This window comes from Nuphar pumila, chromosome 14 (assembly GCF_984573655.1).
Source record: "Nuphar pumila chromosome 14, dmNupPumi1.hap1.1, whole genome shotgun sequence".
In the NCBI taxonomy this organism is placed as follows: domain Eukaryota; kingdom Viridiplantae; phylum Streptophyta; class Magnoliopsida; order Nymphaeales; family Nymphaeaceae; genus Nuphar; species Nuphar pumila.
This window is the reverse complement of record NC_143262.1, coordinates 11615992-11632433: the sequence shown is the minus strand read 5'-3', so window position 1 is coordinate 11632433 and position 16442 is coordinate 11615992. Positions and strand designations below refer to the sequence as shown.

At 35.2% G+C, this 16442-nt stretch overlaps 1 protein-coding gene across 5 annotated transcripts in view; it reads right to left on the bottom strand.

Moving 5' to 3' along the window:
• LOC149816384 (uncharacterized) overlaps positions 1 to 5030 on the bottom strand; it is a 29601-nt gene extending 24571 nt beyond the window's left edge. The window contains exons 1-3 of one of the 5 annotated variants that reach the window (XM_089988218.1): positions 4127 to 5030; positions 2106 to 2195; positions 1364 to 1453 (exon numbers count right to left, since the gene is read on the bottom strand). In XM_089988218.1, the coding sequence (XP_089844344.1) occupies positions 1364 to 1453; positions 2106 to 2195; positions 4127 to 4162 (216 nt within the window). In that variant the 5' untranslated portion in view covers positions 4163 to 5030. The remainder of the gene's footprint in view (positions 1 to 1363; positions 1454 to 2105; positions 2196 to 4126) is intronic. The other 4 variants (XM_089988222.1, XM_089988220.1, XM_089988219.1 and 1 more) reach the window with 4 other exon arrangements.
• Positions 5031 to 16442: the final 11412 nt, after the last annotated feature.

Here is a 16442-nt window from a genome sequence, read left to right as displayed (position 1 = left end):
TCATATTTGATGTTAAGTTTATTAAAGATCATTTACTGTGACCACTTTTTTTTTCCAACCAAAGATGCAGATATTTACATTTGAAGATGTGCACAAAATGTGGAGAGTGTGTTTCCTTTACATGTTTAAGACAAATCACCTACACAATACTGTTAGAGGGAGAGTACTTACAACAATAACCAGATTAGTTCTTAACATGGATGGCACTACCACTTAAAGTGCTACTACTGGTAGGGATGCACACGAGCCGAACCTGGGCTGTTCGAACTCGGCTCGCATAGAAATGCTCCTGTTCAAGCTTGGAGCTGAGTTTCAACAGCCTTGTGCAGACTCGGCTAAGTTCCGAGCTCGAACCGAGTCAAGCTTGATCGTAGTTCCATTTTTTTTTACATTTTTGAAACAGTGGGATTCGATCCCTCACACCATCAAAAGGTGCACAAAAGCCTCACCGTTAGGCCAAGTTATTGTTTTTGCATACATTGGCTCAAAAAATAATACACATTAAATAAAGTGGCTAGGTTATCGTAAAACGTGAAAGTTTAAAGGAGCGAGATTCGATCTCATCACCACCTTTTGGGAAAGATACTAATGCCCTACCCATTAAAGAAACATTAACTTCTGTTTTATCTTGGAGAATATGTTTATATATATATTATTTAGGCGAGTTTAATAGAGTTCAGCGACTTGATCAAGCTTGGATCGTTTATCTAGACCGAGCCTGGACTTGTGTTCAAGCTTGGCTCATTTATTTTCACGAACGAGCTTGAGTTGAGCCTAAACAAGCCAAGCCCGAGCTAGCTCAGTTCGTTGTGCATCCCTAACTACTGGTTCAATTATATCAAAACTCATGACTTGCAACCCGTTAATGAAGGGCTCAGCTTTATTATTCCAAGGAAGAAATTTTTGATTAACTGCTGATAAGGTGAAGCCAACATTATGATGATTCAGATTCATTGGAAGACAACATTTATGAGCAGCTGGGAACAAACTGAATGTCAGCAGGAGGAAGATAAGCAGAGAGTAAGTATTGTAGTCAACGAGGAGGAGAAAACAAATCTTATTTGGCAAAGAAAGAACAAGTGACGTTAAGGGAAAGGTGGTAGAAGAAAAGAGAGGTGATGTCTGACACACAATTTGATTCACAAATCAGCATAGTATTGAGAGAGAGAGAGAGGAGGCCTGAGGTGAAGTAACAATAACATGAGATGGAAAAAGAAAAATGAGAAGAAAAGGAAAAAAAAGGTGAACGGACAATGTTAAGGCAAAGAAAGACAAATAGTCACAAGTTTTCTTAAAAAAATATCCACTGGAGTAAACCTTGCAAATAAGTTTTGGTTCAGAAGTATCATAAAAGAAAGAATACCTGGAATGTCTTCACTGTTTCAATGCCTGGATCAACAGCCGCACTAGGTGGCTCTTGTACCACGTGATAAGCGTCAAGAAGGGTTGGCTGCTGCACAGCAAAAGACAGAGAAAAGAAAAAAGAAGAGAACCAGTACTCAGGTGCTGATGTTGGAGAAGACACTCACAACTATTCAAGTAAATCAAATGCAAAGGTACAAAGGAAAGGTTACTACTGCATAAGTAGATGGATGGATATAAGAACTAAAAGGACAATTCATTGGAAGACAACATTTATGAGCATTTATGATGATTCAGATTCATTGGAAGCCAACATTATGATGATTCAGATTCATCGGAAGACAACATTTATGAGCAGCTGGGAACATACAGAATGTCAGGAGGAAGATAAGCAGAGAGTAAGTATTGTAGTCAACAAGGAGGAGAAAACAAATCTTATTTGGCAAAGAAAGAACAAGTGACGTTAAGGGAAAAGTGGTAGAAGAAAAGAGAGGTGACGTCTGACACACAATTTGATTCACAAATCAGCATAGTATTGAGAGAGAGAGAGAGAAGAGGCCTGAGGTGAAGTGACAATAACATGAGATGGAAAATGAAGAATGAAAAGAAAAGGCAAAAAAAGGTGAACGGACAATGTTAAGGCAAAGAAAGACATATAGTCATAAGTTTTCTTAAAAAAATCTACAATGGAGTAAACCTTGCAAATAAGTTTTGGTTCAGAAGTATCATAAAAGAAAGAATACCTGGAATGTCTTCACTGTGTCAATGCTTGGATCAACAGCCACACTAGGTGGCTCTTGTACCATGTGATAAGCGTCAAGAAGGGTTGGCTGCTGCACAGCAAAAGACAGAGAAAAGAAAAAAGAAGAGAACTGGTACTCAGGTGCTGATGTTGGAGAAGACACAACTATTCAAGTAAATCAAATGCAAAGGTACAAAGGAAAGGTTACTACTGCATAAATAGATGAATGGATATAAGAACTAAAAGGACAATTAATTCAAAACTCAAGAAAATTGAAATGCTCCATGATGAAAAAATAAGACTCGTATAAATATGACTTTTTCTTATTCAATTAAATTAAACCCTTAAAATTGATAGCATGCACCACAAAGCATATGTTAAGACGTAAGCCATAAAGGGCATCAACAATCCCAAAAGGTGGAGACTAAAGGCGCAGCATTAGCAACCCAATAGTTCATGAACACCTATATCTCCGACATACTCTTGGACAGGAGTACTAACTTTTCATTTTTGAAACAAACAAGTGCGCTGGGGATTTTGGTTGTGGAGAACATGCAAAAAATTTCTACCAAAAAAAATCACAGTTGCAGGAGAAAGGGTTCACAATTTTATAGTTTTTATTTTCCAGAAAACTAGTTTTTTCAATGTCAATTTCTATGCCTGCAGAGAATGGAGTCTTGACACTCCTATAATTAGATGTAATAGCCCATAAATAACTTACATGCTGATGTAAGAAGATTGACCATGAACGGGATTCCTCAGGACTCATCCACCAAAGATGCATTTGGAACCACTAGGAACCAGATAGTTCCCTTTCTTTGCCCAATTAGGCGAAGAATTGAAATCCAAGGAAAAACAGAACATCAGTTTCTTGGAGTTTTTAAGCCAGGGACTCTGATTTCTAAGCTGTCTATTTCCATTTTCCAGCAGACTAGCATTTTGTAATGCCTGTTGATACTGTTTTACGGGGAAACAACAGGTTTGGATTCACCAAGACACAAGCCTAAATAAGTTTGGAATAAGTAATGCTGGCAAAAGAACAGAAATGACGTAGGCCCCTCAGGACTTATCTCATGGACCTGCATTGCACCAAGAAGAAACCAGTTGTGAACCCTTTCCCTTCCTCAAGCCAAATGTGCTACATAAATGGAACAATCACCCCTATCAAACCGGTTCAAATCATTGACCTGCTGTCAAACAAATAGCAGACACGCCATCTTTTCTTTCAGTCGGAGCCACCTAATTCCCAGGCCAGTTGAAGTTTTTTGAAATTTGCTGCAATTGAAAATATAGTAATTGCAGATCTTATTATGATTTGCAGTTCTATATTTTCTGCATTCTACCAAACATTAATGTTAAGCAAGAAAGTTAAATTCCAAACTGACTTTCAGACTCATAAGCAATCCTCAAGTTTGATTAAGTCATTCAATCGCAGTTCGAATCCCAGACAGACGCCAGCAAAAACTGTCGTGATTTTACCAAACTCAGCCATAATATTTGATTTGTTGGCACCGAGTTAAGAACAGATTTTAGACCTCTATGTAATACAAGCTTTAAAATACATCACCTAGCATACTATGAACACGAAAAAAAAAGAAGAACACCTCTTTCGCTATCATATCACTAAATCGCCCTCACAAACATCTCCCCTGACAATTTTCTACAAAGTACAGCTTAACCTCATCATCCTAAACATCAAAGACCCAAGCTTCAGGCAGAATATACACAGAGCCATTCCAACGAATAAATCATGAATTCACTCTCAGAAAGAGAAAAACGATCACCAAAACAGAAATTCATCGGTCGGTCAAATGAGAAACAAGAAGAAACTTCACATCAACCCCAAAAAGCCGCGCATTCCGAGCAATCGGTGTCAACAACAACAACAACCCGTGACCCAAGATGAATCCTCAGAACACGAAAAAAGGCGATCGCATAAGAGCGGGATTGAAGGGTGGCGGAGAAGAGTAAGGGAGAAGGAAGCATCTAGAACTTTCTAGATCGAGAGGGGCGAGAGGGTACCTGGTTCTCGGGACTCTTGTGCTCCGCTTCCGCCATTGACGGACTCCGAGCGAGAGGGCGGCTTCACTCTTTCAAAAGAGAAACACGAGATTCCGGAAACGACGGAGAAATTTCTCAGGTACAAAGAAGGATCCAACGGCTTGCACGAAATCGCCCCTCTTTCTTCGCTTCACGTCAACGAGCGGTTGAGTCGCCCTAAGTCCGGTACGAGTACGAAATAACGTAAAACCTTTGCCTATCTTTGATAATGCCTAACCTACCCTCCACACGTTTAAAAAAGGGTCGAGTACGTTTTTGACGGGACGGCGAATCAGGAAGCGAGTGTTAAAAAAGTAGTCTTAGCGAAGCGAACGTGAAAAGTGTACAGAGAAGCCAAAAAAAAAAAAATTAAAAAATTAAAAAGAAAAAGAAAACGATAGGAAAGCAAATGAGAGGGAGAAAAATAATAAATATTAAAATAAAATTATAAAAATAATCAAGAGAAAAATGAAAAGGAAGTGAGGAGGAAAGCGAAGATAAAACCGTTTGAGAAACGAATGGGAATCACGCTCCCTGGAATGATACTCGTCTCCCATCCCACGCCCGATTTTGGATGGTGTGTGGCCATTGGGAACGGGTTACCTAACAAACGATGAATGTGGCGGATACGCTGAACGTCGTTCGCTGCCTCTTTATTTCATTGATTCAACCGTTTCACCCCTGTTACGCTGAGAATAGGACTGAGAAAACAACTTAACGAAGAGGCCACCGACAACTTAAAAAAAACAACCGTTTCGCCCCTGGCACACTGCTCTCTCTCTCTCTCTCTCTTTTCTTTCTTCCTCTTCTTCTCTCTCTCACCCTTGTGCAGTAGCCGAGCGATGAAGGCCACCGACAATAACACCCAGGTCTCTCTCTCTCTCCTTTTTTCTTCTTCTTCTCTAAATAGGGCTGGGTTAGAGCTTTATTTAGGGATCCGAATAAAAAAAAACTTTGATTAAGGCTTTAAATCATTTTTTTAAATTAGAGCTTTTATAGTTAGTCTGATTAGGATTTTTCTTTATTTTTTATCAAGGCTTTGAATAAAAAATCTTTAATTAGGGCTTTTGATATATAATTTGGTTAGGGATTTTCTTTTATTTGATTATTTTTTTCTTTGAATCAATTTTATTAAATTATGGGTTTAATTTTATAGTTAATTTGATTAGATTTTTTCTTCAATTTTCATTTATTATAGTTTTGAATCAAATTTCTTTACATAGGAGTTTTTATAGTTAATTTGATTAAGGTTTTTCTTGCATTTGATTAGGGTTGTTTTTCTTTATTTTTCTTTTATTAGGGTTTTTTATATTTTTTATTATGATTTATTTGTGGTTTCTTTGATTTTATGACTTGTTTATAGTTTATTTTTCTTGTAATTTAGGATTTTTGGTTTGTTTATAATTTATTTTCTTGTATTTTAGGGTTTTATAATTTCTTTATGGTTTTTGATTTGTATATAAAAAATTGTGAATTCTTATTTTTCTCAAATTACCCAAAATTTAAACAAGTTTCTGTACTTTGATTGAGTTTGAAGCATTTATATATCAATAAATATCAATTCTTATTTTTATCAAATTATCCAAAATTTAAATATTTTTTAATTTTTAGTTCCATTCCAAGATCTATATTCGAAGTTAAAATCCATAATAAACATGTTAAAACACTCATGTGGTTGGACGGATCAAGTCCTATGATCCAAAAAAGTTATCTTACCCATTATCTATGTGTTTCTATATTATTCGCATAACGTAAAACAAACGTTGGACTTTGGAATACAACTTCCTTGTATAGTCGAAACAAACTTTAGATCGAATACAGTTGTTACATTGTTACTTAATAGAAAAAACTTGTATTATATCTGTTTTATTCATAAGTTTTGTCCAATCTTGGACAAACCATCAAACATACCCTAGCACTTCCTGCTTCAGAAACGTGCTCCCTCCATCCCGGCTCCCCTTCCCTTTTCAATTAGGCACTTCTATTAAGTATGGCCTCATCAACATCGCATCATCACCAACATCCATGACTGTCATCCCTACTATTCATGGGAATAGTCAGTAGGACCAATATTGCCAAAATCAATCAACTCAAATCTCATTCAAAAAGGGTTGATTCAAATTCATTTTAAGCATTTTTAGCATTTTTTTTTATTTCTTAATAGCATGTGTCATCTGATTTTAAAAAGATGTAGATTCCAAATTGATTCGATTCATTTTTTCCATTTTTTTAAGAGATCAATTCACCTAGTGAATTGAATTTAACAACATTGAGTGAGACTCCCTATAAGGCTTTGTTTAAAAATTAGTAGTAGAAGAAAGCTTATTAATACACCCTCAAATTCGAGGACACATAAAATCTATGTTACCCTACTCCTATGCAAAAAAAACAAAGAAAGAAGAAAGAAGGAAAGACGATGAAAAATAAAAATTAACTCAAAAGAATAAAGAAAAAAATAAACAAGGTCTAAATCCAGCAAGCTCTCTACCAAAACCCACATAGCCAATATATAGGAAACTAACAAAACGCTAATATATGTGATGGATCTTGAGATAAGATCCAAATAAAAACAAAATCCAAAATAATAAAATCAAATCCAAAACTAAAATACTAATTGGAGATACATTTTTTATCCTAGATCCCAAATTCTAATGTCGGCCTTTGTTCTTTTTCTTCTTCTTTGGATCTTTGTGACTCATCATGGTTGGATTCAGCTTCGGCTGTCTTCGGTTCCTTGGGTGCATCATCCTCCCCGGGTTAGAAAGGCTGTCTCTGATGAATCACAAACATTGTCGAAGCCATGAATCCTCACAATAAATCATCTCCATAGAAGTAAATTGTCTTATCTTCTTGCCATGTATCTGCTTTCACATGCTCCTTGTGCTCAACCAACTGAACCTGCTTGTGAATTGTTGAACTTTGGTCTGCCAAGTGTCTAACTCCATCACATCAGAAGCATATTTGTCTGCTCTAAGTTGCCTGCTCATGAGATCTGGTATTATACGCGGGTCCCAAATCTTCATGTCATGTTGGCGACTTGGGGTCCCTTTGACTGATGACCTTAGTATTGTCATGGTTTGAACCTACTCCCTAAGTTAGAAACGTGTCCTTGCAACAATTAGACGAAGATACACGTGTGGATCACCAAAATTTGAAAAACATAAAAAGTTTTTCTAAAAGAAAACTTTAATTTGGATAAAAAACTAAATCCAAACTTGAGATTTGAGTGAGAGTTGTGAGGTTGGTTCCTCAAGTTGTGCGTCTTTCCTGCTTCGTCGAGTAAGGATTACCTGCACCAGGAGTTCAAAATCTTCAATGCGGGCTTCAGCTTGTGGGTGCTCATACCTCATATGTGGGTCCTAGAAAAAAAAGTAAGCTTGATGGTGTGAGTTGTAACACTTGCAATTTTTTTCTAATATAAAAAAAAGATGTATTTTATGTCCAATATATATATATATATGCAAATTTTAAATTTAATTTGTAATTAGATTCTGAATATTGTTTATAATGGATATTGGATATATTAATTATGAATTTAAATCCTAGTATTTAGATCCGATATAAGTTTAAATTAAATTATGAATTTGGACTTTTGAATGAATTAATAAAATTGGATGCAACCCACTTGGATTAGATATAATAACAGTTGGATCCAATCTCAAATGGATTGGACCCATATATGGGACACCACCTAGGTGGGACCCATTTAAACTAATTAGAGCACATGTGGATGGAGCTCTAATTAATTGAAATGAGCTTAAGAGGGTGGGACGTCCCCATATCTCTAGCTCTATTAATTAATGAGTTAATTAACTAGTAAAAACTAAAGTCAAAATAAGAAGTTTAAATAAATAAGATTTTTAAATAGCTTAGAAAGTTTAAAATAATTGGGACTCCCTCCTCCATTCACACAAATATGGGGAGAGTGCCCTATTCTAAGGTGAATAGAGGAGGTGAAGGCCATTTAAAAGACCTCTCATATGCCCTCTCTCCCATCTCGGATAGAATTCTCTCTCTCTCTCTCTCTCATAATTTTCTCTCTCTCCTTCTCTCATCTCTTCTTCTTCCTCCTTAACCCACAACCCCTAGGAGAGGCCTCCCACACACGAGTGGGTATGGCAGCTATTAGAGCATTCATATGAAGGTGGTCATGAAGCTTCGCATCGACACCGAACATTTGGCAATTTTATGTTCTACGTGATTTTAGGTAGAGAACCTTCAACTTGTGTGTATGTACATATCACCAAGGATGTATCCACATGTTGGATTAAAGTTTCAGATGCGTATTAGAGGTGATATCAATCTCAACCTCAAGCTCGGATCGATATTCGATGTTTTTGGAGGTCTACGGGACCCCGAAAGGTGTTTTTTACCAAAAATAATTTCTAAAAAACCCTGTTTCTTGTCGTAGTTCATAAAAAACATGAATTACACTTCTAGCCGTGTGTTGGATGTGATCAATATATTTAAATAATATTGAAATCAATATTTATGGTATTTAATAAAATAAAATCTAAAAAAATAAAACCTTAAATATGGGAAATCAAGTTTGGGGATTTCAAGTTTTTTTTTTTGAAAAAACGGGTTTAAGTATTATTTGCTGATATGATTCCTGTTGATATTAGTGTATTGAATGATTTGAACCATCTTTATGTTTGATTCATGATTTTATGGATGGTTGAAATTAAATATCATAAATAAAATTATTATATAGTTCATAATGATTAGGGTTTATGAGAGTTTTTTTTTTTAAATATGAGTTATACGATTTTATTTGTGATATGTGTATGATTAATTCATGATCAACCTATGTTTTATTCATTATAAAATATACATGTGTATGATTCATACTCGATTCAAAATTAAATTTTATTTTTCAATACGTATTTTGATGTACAAGTGCCTGTTTTTGAATAAAAAAGTTTCTTGGTTATTTGAGATTTAATTTCATGTGTTAGATGATTTTGTATGCAACATAAAATTTTGTTGATATATGTTTATACTGCGATTAATTATATCGTGATGAATCGAATCATGAAAATCATGTTTATGTGGTTTATTTTGTAAAAATATGAAATATACATGATTTTTCATGAAAAAGGCATAATATTTTATTTTTCACAAGCACAAACACTTTTCAAGAATTTTATCATTCGCCTAAATGGCTTAGCAAAAAATTTCCAAATTTTAGATGGACGTTCCAGACTCATTGATAAAGTTCTAGGAGAAATTATGGCTTTGTTCGAATGAGAAAATATGACCTCCAGATGTCAGAACAAAATTTTTATCCTGACAGAAATCCTGTATTTTGATTGAACTGCATGGCAATTTTATTTCTCTTAATCTATTCATGGTTATGGCTGAAAAATTTATGTGTTAGATTATATATTGAGAAAGTTTCAATAAAAATTTGATGCATAGATTCATTACGGTTTGTGTCTTAAAAATCATGAAAATTGCTTTCAAAACCTGAAATTTTCTTAAGCATAGTCTGTCCAAGAACATAAATAGGACATGGTCTATTAAATTTAATTCACAGTTCCGATGGAGTTTGGACCTAATTTCTATAGAAGATTATTTTAAACATGTTCATCTATTTACAATAATTTTATAGGATTTTTTTAATTATATAAAGATATTGAATTTGTGCTTCTTTAGAGCGGTTGAACCGAACATGTCAGTTCTGGAGCAGAAAAATCAATTTTATTAAAATAATTATTTCTTCCTACTCCAAACTCAGAATTAGGCAACATTTATGGCTATATTAGTTAACACATCCCACATCTACTGTTAAAATTTTAGATTTTTTTTTATTATAATTTGATCATGACAAAATTTACATCAAATGATAAAATTTAGTGATTATTGTCCAAGTTTTGAAAGTGGACCAGTTGGAACATGGTTGAGTTCTAAAATTGAACCTAATGAGTACATAGAAAGTTAATATCAATATGTATTCTTTTGATATTTATGATATGTACTTTATGATTATGCATGCTTTCATGAATTGATATACTACATGTGCTTGTATTAAATAACATGTTTATGATATGCATGAGGCTATGATATGTAGTATGTGTGCATATAATGCATTTGAGATTTTATTTGTATAAATTATTTAAAATATAATATGTCACTATGTGATTCTTGTATATAATATGTTAATGTGCATGTGTTTATGGTTAAGTGCATTATGCCATGATTGTACATAAAAATTGTCATGTGTGTATAGTGCATAATAACAAACATGCATATTGGTTATGAAAGTATGGACCCAAGGCACATAGTGTGGGTAGACAACCCACTTGCACTGACCTATGTCCTTAATAAAGAGAACCTTGTTGGAGATTTTTGTGCAGAATTGATTGCTAAAATCACAGGATGATGGATCACATTTAGCAGTTTTGGGCATTTGTGCAGAACTCGTGTGATCAAACTTTTTTTAGCTTGCCTTGGAGAGGGCGGCGGTACAACTTGCGTAGACCCTATTTTTTTTTGCGGGCAAAAGGTTTCATTGGTCCCCAATCCACGAAGTAAGGGGGCCAGACTATATAAACAAATCATAGGCGATATGTCAATGTCTCTGCAGAGTTCAGATCGATCATGTTTGTATCACTAATGAGTTTCGCTTGGCGTTGAGACTAGTCCCAGGTGGGTTTAGCGCAGTCAGTCACTCGATTTTAATTAAAATGCATTGAATAATATATCCCGAGTGGTTTGGACTGGGTTGTGGTTGCTCTTTGGCATACCTAATAGAGTTGTTAAAAAGAGAAATAATGCATTCGTTGATCAATGACACTTTACAAATATTGCATGTATGTTCATAATTGCATTTGTGTTTATAGCATGTTCTTGATCATGCGATGATTAACTATGACATATTTGGATATCATGTTCCCTGAATTTAACTTTTTGATTGAATGCTTATGATTATTAATTGCATGTACATGTATGCTTTGTGTTAAGTATATATGCCTTGTTGATGCATTTTTCTACTGAGACTGTGGAAGTCTACCCCTATATTTTAGAATTAACAGATACAGATAGTTGAGCTGGAGCAGTTGCAGGGGTGCCATGAAAACCAACTATTGATCCTTGGGAGACTTTTTGGATATTTATATTTGTTTATTTCATTTAATTTAGACTCATAAATAATTGATTTATGAAATGAATAATTTAGATTTGTTTATAGTTTCGTAGAGACATTTTTACATACATGTAACTCGCTCAAAATGTTTAATTGGTTTCAAAATAATGCTTTAGTTGTAATTTGAAATATATTTCATAAAAGCGGTTTTATCAATTGGATGCATTTTCTTGAATTTGATTATAGGGAGCTATTAAACGTCGGTGCTTGCATAAGCTGACTTCTTAGAGTTCAATTCAATTAAAGCAATACCATAGATGAGATCTCATATATATATATATATATATAAAACATATTTTTGAGTTAAAATTTTGGGGTGTTACATGCGTCACCACAAAGGCTAAAAAAAAGCAAGAAACACATAATATACGAAGGTTAGAGAATTTCGTACTTATAGAATAAATGAAATAAACATAAAATGAAACCAAATCTCACTTCGGTCTTAGGTAGCCTTTTTTTAGGTAGCCATGATGACGAGCATGGTGGAACTCGAACAACACTCCAACTTGGTGTGGGTCTCAAAGGTGGGTGAGATAGAAAATATGGGCCCTAGGTTAGCTTAAGTGGATTTAGCTAGGATGAAGTGCTAGGTTTAGGTAAGTAAGAATTTTAGTAGAGTGAATAGACAACTAGATCTCAAACTCCAGATGCTGAAACGGGGAGGGTGGACTCCAATTTTATAGTTTTTAGATAGATTTTGGTGCAATTCTTATATATTCGGGATTCATAGATTTGGATTCATCCAATGATGAGTTGGCAGAATTCTATTGGGCGAAGTTTAAATATGATCTTTTGATTGACCAAGAGTGTTTTTATCCTAATATCTAGAGATTAGGTAGGCTAGATAGGATTTAGGATTGAGCTAGATCTTTATCTCACTATTTTGTGAAATAGTGATAAGGAAATGAACAATTTATCTTCAAATGATTTACACTTTTGATGACTCAAATTAACTGCTAACAACACATTCTGCTAACGACATATGCAGATAACGATACTTAAAATGTTAATGACACATTTTGCTAATGACACTCCAAAATACTAACAATACATTGAAATTTGCTAACAATTCATTATTTTTGAACTCTCCTGATGACATGAAAAAACTGCTAACAACACTACAAAATGTGTCATTAGGAGTTTTCTAAGCAAAGCCTTATCCTTTACCCTTATTAATGTCATGTGCTGACGCTCACGGGAATGGAATCTTGACCACCCGCCTTCAAAGCCGCCTTCACTCCACCAAACCCCTTGGGGCATGCACTATTTGGCATTTGAATCAACATTTCTTAGGCAACACAAACCAACTGCTATAGTGGTGGCCCCCTTCCTTCCTCCAAGTGGATTTTCCTTTCTTTCCACTAAAAAGGAAACTCAATGTTGCCTGAAGGGAATCATGAAGTGAAATTGGCCCAACAATCATACTCTTGATAAAGTCACGGGCACACCCTTTAGTGGTTTGATCTCTAAAGTCCAGGGCCTCTAGTCTCTTGACCCTCTCTCCTAGCCAAGACGACATCAACCACCAACGGGGGCTCAGACCATCTGGTAAGAGCAGTTTGTGCAAGTCACCATGTGATGGGACGTTGTAAGTTCAAACCCTTCTGGTATATGGGTAGTTGAATAACCACCTTATAGTATAAAAAAAGCCTGTTTAGGTTGGCTAAAGCATGTTTGTAAAAGGGAGGGAGCCCTAATTCCCCCAGCTCTGTTACAAAAAAACAAACAAAAACAAAAACAAAAAAAGAGGACCTCAACCACTGGCACATTCAACTACGATAAAATGGGCTTCCACTTACTTCAGTATCAGGTTCCCCAGGTTATCCTAATCGGTTATAATTCAATGACACACACACACACACACACACATATATATATATATATATATGACAAGCATTATCACAATCACAAGAGTGTTTTCTTCCTCGCTTGAATATCACAAATTTGAAAAAACACCTTGACAATAAAATCTTGTCAAGTGTATGATGCTAACACAATTGAAAAATACGACATTGTTTCCTGTTCTTAGTGTCTTCCCTTTAACCAAAAAATTGTTATTTACTTTACCCATCTTCCCTTTTTTCACTTTTGTGAAAATTGAGAAAATTTAATTTAAAGTTTAGGATGCATAATTCGCCCTTATGTGATTCAGTGACGCTTGACGCCATGTCTATTAGAGCTTTCAAGGTCTGTTTTTCATCCTTCAGTATTTCAAGCACATGAATACAAGTCTCTCTCTCTCTGTATAAATAATAAGAATATCTAAGTATGGATCAGATGGATGGCAGTTTCCAATTTATCTTTTTTTCTCTGCACATTTCTAGGGAAGTCTTTTTGGTTAGGTCACCGTTAAGACCCTCTAAAAATTATAGTTTCAGGTGTTTTATACTAGATCTGAACCCATTGGATGAGTTTATCATGGTTTATTCAATATAAAATATGTTTTTGATTAAGCATCTTTACGTTCATATGTGTATTTAAAAGAGGTAAAAAAAAATCAATAGTTGATATTGTACTAAAATTTGATAATAAAAATATTCACATTTTTACATCAAATTGACTCGAAACAAAGCTTGCTTCTTAATAAATAAGCAATGATAAACACATCTAATGGTTCATGTCTATCATAAAACACCTAAAATTATGATTTTTGAAGGGTCCTAACGGTGACCTAACAAAAAAGAGTCAACACGATCCCATTCCCCAAAATAAATCATGAAATAATAGTCCATCTTTTAGGATACATTAATGGTTGCTGAACAAGTAGGTGATCCAATAATTCCTTTTGTCCTTTAGGGAGAATTTGCAAATTGCAACCTCGGACGCTGGAAGCCCACATCTCACAGAAAAATGGGACAAAAATTGCCTCTGCTGCACATGTGCCTTGCAAACGCAGGACAACCCACCACAGAGACTGTTTTGTCCCTGAACGTATCCTGTCACCCGTGAAGGGTTAATCGCTTATGGTCTATAAGACATTTACAAAAATGAATAGAATTAAGGATCGACCAACTGATTAACGAGCAACTCACGTTCTTATCCATGGGTAGGCAGAGAAGAAACATGTTCAGCACAGGGCAGCTGGGGAGTTTTATGATACAACATAACACATGCATCTGTTCTTCACATACTCAGGTTTATTATCTCTAGCCTATTAAGAATAACCTGAATGCGAAATTTAAGATAGAGATGCCAGAAAACTTGGCTACTGTGATATCTTCATCAAAACCATCGAGTTTGAGGCAGGATGTACCCACAACACAAGCATGCATGCACACACACAGTACTCTGTTTACCACTGAGACCAGATGTACATGAACAACCATTGCAAGTTTATTCAGCACAGAGCATACGGGGAGTTTTATGATACATCATAGAACATGGATTTGTCCTTCACATACTGAGGTTTATTATCTCTAGCCTATTAAGAATAACTTAAAAATGAAATTCAGGATAGAGATGCCAGAAGACTTGGCTGTTGTGGTATCTTCATAAAAACCATCAGTTTGAGGCAGGATGTACCCACAACACAAGCACGAATGCACACACACACATATAGTACTCTGTCTACCATTGAGACCAGATGTACATAAACCATTGCAAGTTTATTCAACACAGAGCATATAGGGAGTTTTATGATACATCATAGCACATGGATCTGTCCTTGACATACTGAGATTTATCATCTCTAGCCTATTAAGAATAACCTGAACATGAAATTCAAGATAGAGATGCTAGAAGACTTGGCTATTGTGGTATTGTCTTCATCAAAACCATCAAGTTTGAGGCAAGATGTACCCACAACACAAGCATGCATGCACACACAAACACACACAATGTTCTGTCTACCACTGAGACCAGATGTACATGAACAACCATTGCAGGTTTATTCAACACAGGACAGATGGGGAGTTTTATGATACAACATAGCACAAGGATCTGTCCTTCACATACTAAGGTTTATTATCTCTAGCCTATTAAGAATAACTTGAAAATGATATTCAGGATCGAGATGCCAAAAGACTTGGCTGTTGTGGTGTCATCTTCATAAAAACCGGCAAGTTTGAGGCAGGATGTACCCACAACACAAGCATGAATGCACATGCACATGCAGTACTCTGGCTACCACTGAGATCAGATGTACATGAACAACCATTGGAAGTTTATTCAACACAGGGCTGATGAGGAGTTTTATGACACATGGATCTGCCCTTCACAGACTCAGGTTTATTATCTCTAGCCTATTAAGAATAACTTGAACATGAAATTCTTTTTTTTTTTAGATAGGCAAGATGGGGTTAGGCAGATGGTTATATGAATGAAATATTAACATAAATCATCAACTAACAAGGGGAACCAGTCTGGAGGTTTGTCCTTCCAGATTTTGCTCTCCTAATAAAATTCCAAACGAGCAAAGCACTTTGGAATATAGTTCTTCTCAGCAGCTACATGAACACATCACACTCGCTCAAACCGAAAAAGAGCATCTACAACAAAGGGCTTCGACCATCCAAGATTCGATTCTCAGCATGATAATGTCCCACCTCAAAGATTCAACTATCACCCTATGCAGTTCCAGAATAAGGTTCAAAACTGTTAAAATGTAAACTGTAATATATATATATATATATATTATTTAATATTATTATATTTTCTTTTATTATTTTCTTTTTCTATTTTTCTTTATTTTCTTTTTTAGCATCTAGTTTAATAGAAACTAGATATTTGATCCAGTCAAGTACCTGTTGGAACTTGACTGTGCAAATAGCTGTTGGACTGTAGTCCAACAGCTATAATAAATGCTGTTGGACTATAGTCCAACAACTATAATAATAAATGTTGTTGGACTGTAGTCCAACAGCTATATTAAGAGACGTTGGAATCCAACGTCTCTTTTGGAGAGCTCAAAATGAGCTCTCCTCTCTCCCACTTTTTTGTATATATAGGGGTGAACCCCTTCAATGTATATAACCATGCTTTTTAAGCATTTTGTTCATGAATAAAGTATTATTTATTTTTCAAGTGTTCTTCCTTTTATACCCTTTCAAGGGTCATGCTTGTAGTGTCTCCAATAGACACTTATTTGTGAGTTATTTGTGCATTTGTTGAAGACCACCATTTCATTACATTGTATCAGAGCTACGAAATCCT